The following is an 11154-nucleotide window of genomic DNA, read 5'->3' on the forward strand; positions in this document are numbered from 1 at the left end:
TCGAATGCACACTTTTCCTGTGCCCGTGTCTTCACTCTTTCAGATTCTGTTTATTCTCTCTTTTTCCATCTCTAATGGTTAAAACGCCCAAAGGCAGGACGTCGTGCTCCATCTTAATCAACATTTAGTCAACTGATTATGATTATTCCACTCACAGTGTCCTGGTGGTCCAGTGGTTGAGACACAAACCATTTGACCTCACCATCCCCGGTCTGGTTCCAGCAGGAGACCTATGTAGACACACCAATGTCTCTCTCTGTCTTCCCTGATTTCCTGTCTCTACACTGTCAGTTTCAAATGAGGAGGCAACATGCCAGTGCACTCTGACTGAATTATCCCATTTCAGGAATTTGTTGCTGAAACTGGATTATGAGAAAGAGATGGAATTAAACGGATTAAATAATATTATGGCACTTGATTTTCTGTTGAAAAAGGATTTTGGTTTAGTTTTTAACTTTGAAGCTGAATGAGACCACAATGTGTTCCACTTTTATTAATCTATAAACTCAGCTAGAAAAATTTGTTTCATTATTCACATGAAGCTATTAACAATCTCCACATTCACTATCTCCTAAAAACTTTGTTTCTGAGAGAGGTCGTCAAGGTCGTCGGAGGTAATGTCACTGTGCCCCCTCCCTCACTCCTTTCCTCTCCTCTGTCTCCCACTCACTTCTCCTATCACTGCGTCTCCTCTGGCCTTCTGTTTGCCCTCTCTCCCATCCCCACTCCTCTTCAAAGACTGGGAGGAGAGTAGGACTGGCCTTGAGTGCCCATTCTCAAGCCATAACAGCTCACACACAGGTGCGCACCACAAGCACATAGACACACACACAGACCCACACACGTACGCACACAGCAATCTTCAAATTCTTTGACGAGCTGCATCAACGTTGCCTGCAGTTTGTCTTAGAACTTAACATAGTACTAAGACAGATTTAAGTGACAGATTCTATGAATAGAAATATAGCAACCTAACAATATGTATGTCTTAACACATAAAACATTTAAATTTCTACTCAATTATCTTGAGGATAATTTAAAGAGGAGATAACCCCATAATGTTCTCCTGCATTATGATGATATTTCCTTTGTTTAGACCCACGCAAATATGTAACTGTTAAATACCCTTCCAGAGCTCTGTGTCTGTTCTTTTAATGCAGCACTACCCATCCTGAATTATTTTTTGGTATGTACACAAACGCAGTAATCAGGTGTGTATTTGGATTTAGAGTTAAAAAAATCTATGTGTGTTTGTGTTAGAAAAGAATGCGATAGTTATTTTATTATGTTTTCATTTATTTCACCATAGTTCTACTTGTGATTTGGTTTTTGATTAAATATTTGCATATATTCGAAACCCTTATAAATAGGTTTTCACATGCAGCAGTGAGGACTGTTGGACACTGAACAAAGACAAGAAGCAAATGTCAACCAAACATGATTAATATATAGGATTATTATATTGAATAGCAGCAATACTATAACCTGAATGATTTCCAGTATTGAAATGAACTACTGTCTGCACCATTTTTGCACACCACTTCAAAGTGACCCCATCACTTCCCATCAACCAGAGATGGAAACAAGGTGCTGAATTCACAGCAACTTAAAATGAAGTTACTTGTTCCATCCCACATATTTGATACGCCAGTTGTTTGAGGATAGACATCCTCTACACACACACACACACACACACACACACACACACACACACACGTGTACACACCTTTCCGTTTCACCCGGCTCTGAACCCATCCAACGCGCAGAAAGCTAAATAAACATATGTGGCGAGTCATTCCCAGAGTGCCCCACTACCGCTCACCTAACCATCCACTCATCCACCTACCGGCCCACCACCCTTTACACCCCCTTTACCCACGGAACCCCTCCACCTCCATCCAGCCCCCCGTCTACGCTCAAGTTTCACCTCTCAACTTCCTTCTGCTCCCAGTCACACTGACACACACTCATACACTCAACCTATTCACTGATGCAGGAGCAGCGTCTGCAGGAACGACTCAAATATTTGGATTGAATAAAGCAGTTAATATTTAATACTTAACGCAATTGCAAGTAAATGTTGAGTATTAAAATTTTTACTAAAAATAAGTTTACATAGTAAACACAGCTTTTATGTAGAATATTTTTTTGCGGAGGTTAATCTTACATCATTATTATTATTAATATTGTAATATGTAATGTTATTCTTTCTATTCTATTTTTTATTTGCATATTATTATTGTTGATGCTTTAGCATATAAGTTGCATTTTGATATTGCAGCTGTTTGGGCTAAGGTTAACTTTTTATTTTTTTTATTGTGATGGCTATTTTCCCCTTAAACATCTTGCATATAATAATATTTAATAAGTTAATGAAATATGTTGTGTGAAACTTTTCACTCTAAAATGTAATGGAGCAAAAGTACAAGTACCTTATATGTGTGCTGAAGTGCAGTAGTAAATGTTCTTAGATATTTTCCAGTTACATTTTGCATTTAAACTGATTTTCAGTCTCAGAAGCCGTTCAAACTTAAATATCTTTATCATTAGTTTAATACAAGGATATTAGTGCTTATACAAACTTTAATTATTTAGTGAGTACAAAATTCGTATCTATTTTTTCATTCTATTTGTCTGACTTGGTTTCTGACCTTGTTTCAGGGATGGAAAATCTGACAGAAAAACACATGAAACCACACTGGAAATTGGTGTTATGTCTCCTTACATAGGCAGGATTCAGAATAATATATTTTCTCCATCTGAATATGACATTAGTTTCATTGAGCATGAAGTATAACATTTTCATATGGTCTGTGTGTGTGTGTGTGTGTGTGTGTGCGTGTGCGTGTGAGAAAGTAGATATGTGCATGTGGATCCAGTGCAGGGTCAATTCAATCTCTTTTCAGGAGGTGACGGGAAATTCCAATTCAGCAGCAAAGATTTCACATTTCATACCTATAGGTTCATTGGGGTTTATCATGGATAGATAGATGGTCCCCTTCTCTCTCTCTCTCTCTCTCTCTCGCTCTCTCTCTCTCTCTCTCTCTCTCTCTCTCTCTCTCTCTCTCTCTCTCCCTCTCTCTCTCTCTCTGTGGGCTGGGGTCGCAGGATTACCTTCTGTCAGCAGCATGACAGCTGTGTACATCTGGTTGTGTTGGGGCCTCTTACAGCTCAATCCACACGTCGTTTCGCCGGTGTCTGGGCCTCCGGACTCGCTACCACTGCTCACCTCATTACCGACCGAGCCACACCTCCATCTGTCCTCCTAATATCTAAATCCCACTGCAGATTAGTGGGGGAGTCATGGGCCTGGAGGAGGGAGATGGGTGAGGGGGGGAGATAGGAAATAAGATCCAGGAGGAGGGGTTTGTGCGTGGCACAGGAGGTATTATTAATGATCTCCAGGGCTGTGTGGTGGTGGTGGTGGTGGGGTGTCTCTGAAGACAGAGAGAAGACATCATGATCATCTAATGTGAAAAAACATCTGTACTCACTCAGTTTATGTTCTCAAAATTGACACAGTATAGAAATCTTCCTTTAAATCATCATCTTCCTAATACTTAGGATAAGGATAAGTCTCTATTCAAAATGGTTGTTATGTTTAACAAGTATCATGACAAGTTCAAAACAATATATTGATGTATATTTCCAAAAAACTATTAAAAACACATCAGTGAGTCAAACTGGACAGAGCTGTTTCTTCATACACCATTCCACTTATTTATATATATATGTATATATAATATTCACTATAGTCCCTCAATATAATCCCCAACAAATTCTCTATGAACAATATTTAAATGTATATGTAACAGTGTTTATATTATAAAAAAGAGTATTGTAAAAGAGGGACGGGTTAATTCACATAGCAATAGTACAGTCAGGGAGACACTTCACTTCAATCACATCTTTTCTTTGATATTGGTTTGGCAGTTTTTTAACAAGAAATTGAAGTTTTTATTTCCAGGAGAGAAGAGGATATTTTAGTCGCCCAGTCTTCACACGTCTGGAGATTTCTGCATCTAAGCATGATAACAGTACATCACAAAACAGTCTCACCACATAACAGTGTCAGTAATATTGTTTACGATTTTTTTTCGAACACTGAAAATATCTTTTCAAATAAATTGCTCTTTCAAAAAACTAAATTTAACCGCCTATGGCTGTGCTGTCATTAAAATGAGTCTTTAATTATTATCTCTTTAATTATGTTTTGCGTCAGGAAAAAAAATCATAAAAAAAACTTTACTGTAGTTAGCGGAAAGGAAGATGCAAACCAGCTGCTGGTTCATAAATCCTTTAAAAATAAAAAAGATCAATATCCTTTGCTGGTAATCTAGAAAAATCTGCAACATGAACCAAACACTTTATGGACGTGGTTTAGTTTCTAGTGGAATTTGGATGTGACTGTGACGCAAAGATAACGTGTGGTTCAGTTTTATGTGTCAATGATTGAATCAGTGACAGGGAAGATTAAAAAGCTCTGCAGCAATGTACTTAACATCAACTTTATGAACTGCACCGAAAAGCAATGCAGTAAGATGGTGACGCTTTTATCTGTTCAGTCATTGTGCGGTTTTTTAATCTGACGCAAACCTCGTTCATGAGTGAGCTGAGCATGTTATTATATAAATGTAGACTTTGTGTAAATACGCAGTGCATACCTGTCTGGTACAAAATCAACAAGAAATGAATAAATTCATTCCCCATTTTTATGTCATGGAGTTACTGAAAATATATTCACTCTATTGGAAATAAATTGGTTATCTTATTAAAATGACAAAATATTATAATCCATAATTCAAAAAGAAGAAAAGAATCAGAAGAAACACCAACACTCGGTTTCATTTGCCTGTGATAATCAGATAGCATCATATCCTCAATGTGGGGTATCCAACACTATAAATATGAACATGTTTAAATTCGGTTTTGTCTTTTTAAATGATTTTTACCCACTCTCCACATTTGGTGTGAGATGAGTTTAATAGAAATCTCTGGGTACGTTGGAATGTTTTGAGAGACACAGGGATATGCAGTGTGTGTGTGTGTGTGTGTGTGTGTGTGTGTGTGTGTGTGTGTGTTCGGAGTGTGTTTTTCTTTATTAGCAGAGTGTGTAACTGCTTATCATCCAGACATGATTACACAGCTATCAGCCAATTGAGGAACACACTGTAATGACAAAGTGAGGAATGTGTCTGGGTTACACAGAGCTGAGCCACTTATCAAACACAGACGGAAAAAAGCCTCTCTGACTTTAATACAAACACACAATGTGTTTTAAATGGGGATTGTGTCCCCCACTGAGAGCAATATACTTCACCTCTGATCTGGAGCTGCAGGCACTGTGCATTTACAGTATAGATGGTAGCATACTTCCACCTAGTGGTCAACTTGGAAACTCAATTTAGTTATATTAGTTTTTTTTTTTTTAACGAGTGATTGTTATAAATATCAACCTTTTGTATACAGTTAATGTTATAATTATGTTATCCATTATTTGTGTTTCATTGCTTCCGGGTTTGGACCAATAGGAGTCTGATAACAATTAAACTAATTTCCTAAATTCCTCAGTGTGCACGTTTTTAAAGATATATACAATTTATATGTAAATGTATATATATTTTTCACTTACCCTGTTCGTTTGGTGCATTGTGTCTCTATCTGGATTTTTTTAATATTTATTTATTAGAAAATGAATGCATTTCAACATGTAGAAAGAGATTGAAAGAGAGAGAACTTCAGGTCTTTCTCTTCTTGTTTGTTCTCTTCCTCTGCTGATAAAATACCCACTGTTAATAATAAATAAAACAAACAGACAGCCTATGGGCTGGACGCACTGACACAGACTACATTTCCCATGAGCGCTCAGCGGCAGCAGCGTGAGGTGAAAGGTCACGTCGTCACGGTGAGGTAATAACAAACATGGCGGGGCTCAGCTCAGCGCGGTGCTTGTTCCGGAGCTGCTCCCGGATCAGACACGTCGAGAGAAGCAGACACACGTTGATGAGATGTGGCGTCAGGACGTTCTGCGGCGGAGCTCAGGACACAGGTTTGTTTCCATCAGGTTCCGGTTCTGGGACTCTTCACTGGGACTCTGACCTTGCAGCAGGTTTCATTCTCCTCCTCCTCCTCTCCGTGCCTTGCAGCTGCCAAACTCCCCTCACACATCTGAGCAGTTTAAATAACCTACATTCAGAGGGACGCCCATGGTACACACTGTTTAATCTATTTTACAACCATTTTAAGTCTTTCTATAAATCTGGCTCTGCTGTTGTCCATGAGCTAGAGTTTAACACCTGTGTTTAGGGGACACACGTGTCATAAAGCTGCTGGAAAACAATATATATATATATATATTAATAATATTCTTTACTTAACAAAATGTAATTATTTTGAGCAGCATCCATCCTGATCACTGTATTTTGTCTAAATACCAAATATGGGAAAATGGGTTAATCTTGATTTAAATCAAGGACCTCTAGATGAAATCATAAAGACATGGTATTCATGGTTTTAAGCTATAATGGCATTGTTATAAAACCACAAATGTAGAGATTTTAATCCCATAGGTACTGATAGGAAGTATTCTGTTTACACAGTGAAAAGAGTCATGCTCAGACTCTGGTTATAAAGGTTTTAAATGGCAGTGTTCATATTCGGGATAGTTTAGCTTCATTCGTGGATAGTGGGAGGAAGTGGAGAGACGTCCTCCATCTTTCTATCTGTGTCTGTGGTATTATTTTCTTCGAACTGTAAGAGGTTATGTTTAACTGTGTTACTTTTTTCCGTATCAACAATTAAACATTGCATTACCTGGGAAGAGTTTGGACTGTAGCAATGTTTAGTAAAGCTAAAGCTAACTCGTTATAGCTCCATTCCAGTGTTGACCATACCACAGCTAACACGTTTTAAAAGAGCACAGAAGGTAAACAAGTGTTTTACTTACGCAGATCTGTACATTGTACAAACCATTAACTAGTGTGATTTCCTCCACTGGCCTCTCAGGCAATGCTAGGCCCCAGTTCACAGATGCAGCTGTGCAGGACATCCTCAGCAGGATAACGGGCCTGGACCTGCAGAAAGTGTTCCGACCCATCCTGCAGGAGCTGAAGCCGCCCACATACAAACTCATGACTGACGAACAAGTGGAGCAGGTGCCTTTTTAAATACACCATAACGTCCCCTGTCAGTCTCAAAACACGTTACAGGAATACTTCACGTCATCCAGTCACTTGTCTCTCTCTCCAGGCCGTCATGGGAGCCACGGAGAAGGCGAAGAAGCTGCTGCAGATGCCCCCCGTCCTGCCGGAGAGGAAGCCCATCAGTGATGTTCTGGCTGAGGATAAAATGCTGGAGGGCATGGACACGGCTAAATTTGTCTTTACAGACATCACATACAATATCCCACACAGGGTACGCACACACTCACACATACACGCACGCACTTTGCTGTTAATATGTGTGCACAGCACATTAGTCAGTCAATTTGTGTATTTTATTTACAGACGCTAACATCATATAGATCTGCATTTAAATGTCAGAAACTTGTTTGATTATAGCAGTTTTTAAATTGTTTTAATGTGTTATTCACTCATGTTATTGATGATGTCGATAACAAATATCTCAAACACATGAATTTAAGTTGATCGAGTATGTGTATCATTGTTTAACGATCGTTTGTGTACTCTGTTGTTGACTCAGCGGTTTTGTATGGCTCATGTTGTGCATGCTGTGTGTTTCCAGGAGAGGTTCATCGTTGTACGGGAGCCCGACGGGACCCTTCGGAAGGCGAGCTGGGATGAGAGAGACCGACTGGTTCAGGTCTACTTCCCCAAGGAGGGACGCAAGCTCACAGCCCCCCTCATCTTCAAGGAAGAGAATATGAAGGTAGGACATGTCAAAATATTATCATATTTATATTTCTGGATCATATTAGGCTCTTGTTAATCCCTTCCTCACTTAAACAGTACCAGCGGTTGTGTCTTTCTTTCCTCTACCTCATGATTTCCTCAATCTCCTGCTATAGAACTTTTCCATAGCATACATTTTGACTGATTGTTGTGGAAAGTATAGTTTATTATTATAAGTGTAGTTGTGAGAAGTATCAATGTCGATGATACCCATCCCTGCCACTTAAAGTAAATTTGCTTTGGCTGAGTATGTAGTGCTGATCTGGGTCACTGTTGCATGTAATTCATTTAACATTAATTATTGCGTTGGTAAATCTCCTACTTTTAATCTTAAAAGGTTAGTTTTCTGTTGAATACATATATATATATCGATATTCCATAATTCCTTTATTAACTAACTACTATATTATGACTACAATATAGTATGTGAGACCAGTAGATGATGTTTTGGTAATCTGTTGTCTAGTATATTGCAGGATAGGAGCAAATACACATTTCTGACATGGATGTGTCATTTTCAAACACAAAGAATTGAAAATCACCCATACTTTTTCTGCTGTTAATCCAGAGAAATGATAGGTTATCCTCCCTGACAGTGAGGCAGAGGTGTATTGTAAAGGGAGATCTGTGAACACCCACACTGTCCTGAAAGAAAGACCCACTTGGGCAAAGAAACTGCAAAGCTCTGTATCTAATCAGTTTATCTTCTCTCTCTGTTAGATGGTGTTTAGTCAGGACCGGCATGAGGACGTGTTGGACCTGTGTCTGGTCCAGTTTGAGCCGGACTCCTCAGAATACATCAGGGTAAGATGACATTGAGCTTCTTGGTATTTTGACCCGATCACCACCTCCACTGAGAGAACGCACTCTGTGCAACCATGAAATTTCCATATTTTCTTTCGGTCATCTGATACAGAGGGTCAAATGGAAGGAGAAGATGATTTGGAAGTTTCTGAATTTCATGTGAAGACCATTGTGCTGAATGATTGCACACGAGAGAAAATGACCATGAAGTGTGTAATGAATCTCCTCCTGGTGTTTAGGTGCACGCTGCCGCCTATGAGGACCTGGACAAGCACGGCAAGTACGAGCTGCTGTGCTCCACCAGACACTTCGGAGGAATGGCCTGGTACCTGGTCAACGCTCGCAGGGTCGACGGGCTCTTGGTGGACATGCTGAAGAGATTGCTGTGAGTTTGTCTGAGGTTAATCTCTATGAACAGATTTTTTCATGTGAATATACAGCCTGTTGCCGAGGAGTAAGATACTGGGGCTGGAAGCCTTCTGCTTTCTGGTTCTAGTTGAACCAGTCCAGTTTGAGCAGGCTTTGGTTGGTTAACGGTTCTTGTGGAGAGCTAAAGAGGTCGAACACATTGACTGAAATGCTTTAGCTGTTTAATTCACCTGCATTCATATGCAGATAGCTGTTGATGAGATGAGCCGAAATGTTGTCTGGACCTAAATCACCTACAAAAAGTAACGGTTGCCTGAAAATCTGCTCTGTTCGCCTGAAACACCCAAAAACATTAGCCGTTGCTTCTGGAGGCAAATTCATCACCAGATGATAGCCGGAGGAGGTGTGAAAGTAATGCCTAAATGTTTAATACAGGTTTGAGGGACTATTTTTGTTCTTAATGTTCAGACTCGGAAATCTGACATTTATTTTCTTTAGTACATTACCCAAGTTTAAACTTAGTTAGGCCATACCACTGTAGCTATGCCTTCCTCTGATGTAAGCCACCAGTATCCATGTGTGTACATGTGGCTACGTCCGCACTACTCTGTTTTTGTGAAAGGGTTTTAGGCAAATCGGGACTAATAACAACCAGGAATCTGGAAGCGAAACTTCTCCGTTTTCCCCAAAAATTCACAGGATTTCAGTGATGCATTTTAAAAGTCAAATGTAGTTGTGTATGTAGCCTGTGTTAATGTGTGGGTTTATCTGTTTCCAGGTTTAAGGATGCTGTGAGCCTAGTGTCTCTGTTCCACATGGTCCACCCCAACAGTGAGTCAGCCCAGGAGGCTGCCAGCAAACAGGCCACTGGTACTGACCTGCTCAAGGTGAGAACAGCTCAACCCTGAACTACTTGCTCTTCTTTTACACTTTGATTCACTCAGCTGCGGGTGTGTGTGTGTGTATATATAAAACATCGCCATTTGATCCAGAAATCGTACAGGTCACATAAGTTGTGTCTCAGAGGCAATGTGGTTCATCAGGAGTCAGGTAGCTCTCGAGAGGTCAAGTCAAGGCCGTCCCATCTAAGGTTTCTCATGTGGGAGGTTTGACTTTTTCTGCAGCGTGGGAACTGCGGGGCCAGGCTCGGGACACATCAGGTCTTATTAGCGCTCGCAGCCCATCAGCCTTGAAGCAGCGAGGAGGGACATTGAGAATGACAGCCTTTTAATGTGAAATGTTAGCAGCAGGAGACACGGGTGTGTGTCTGCTACAGCCATTGTCACGCAAGAACTCTCGTTCAGTCATGGTCGATTTTGGAGCACTTTCTGTTTTTCAAGTCTGCCACTAAAACCTTTATCGTGATTTTTAGTCTTGGAACAGTTAAATGCACAGCCTTAACCTCAAAGTAATTGCCGTGACCCTTTTCTAGATTCCTCCATTTTGCTGACCTCTGACCCTTGTTCCTGCAGATCTATGCCCAGATGGAGTCCCAGAGGTCGGGCTACATTGAACTGGCCCTGCAGGCGTACGAACAGACGGCTGCTGAAGGATCTGCTGCTTGACTGACCCACTCCTAGACTGAAATATACAAATTCAATGAAGAGCACCGGGAACCATTTCCTGAAAGATTGGACTGACAGAATTGTCTATTAATTAACTGTTTGGGGTCAAAGAGTAGTTACATGTGCTCCTCGACTTGAAAAAATAACTCTGTCTCCAAAGAGCCATCAATTTGAAAAGAAAAAGCTTTTAATCATCTTGTCCAATGAACAGTCTGTCAGTACAACATGTAGAGACATTATCTGTATGTGTTCTACATGTGGAGCTCATAGTCAAACCTGAAATATAAAATCTGGTCCTTTTTCATAAAAGTAGGCCAAACTACTTTTCATGCACAAGACACAAAATATTATAACATGTGTACGGTTTGCGACCACGGTTTAGACCCTCAGAAATGTGTAGACAGACAAAAAGAGTGGAGAACATTCGGGTCTCAGGCCCTTATGATGTACATAACGAAATAAAGATCTTTGTACGTATGTGATGTGTTGCAGGAGTGAAACAACTT

The 11154-nt window shown here is 40.1% G+C and overlaps 1 protein-coding gene across 1 annotated transcript; it reads left to right on the top strand.

Annotated features, from left to right (window-relative positions):
- The first annotated feature begins 5901 nt into the window (after positions 1-5901).
- Positions 5902-11126, top strand: mrps22 (mitochondrial ribosomal protein S22). The gene is made up of 8 exons (XM_062385510.1): positions 5902-6049; positions 7006-7154; positions 7249-7413; positions 7744-7887; positions 8631-8714; positions 8954-9099; positions 9862-9970; positions 10556-11126. Exons 1-8 carry the CDS (start codon positions 5923-5925, stop codon positions 10646-10648), a joined length of 1017 nt encoding a protein of 338 aa, XP_062241494.1. The 5' UTR covers positions 5902-5922; the 3' UTR covers positions 10649-11126.
- Positions 11127-11154: the final 28 nt, after the last annotated feature.

This window comes from Platichthys flesus, chromosome 4, assembly GCF_949316205.1.
Source record: "Platichthys flesus chromosome 4, fPlaFle2.1, whole genome shotgun sequence".
NCBI lineage: Eukaryota > Metazoa > Chordata > Actinopteri > Pleuronectiformes > Pleuronectidae > Platichthys > Platichthys flesus.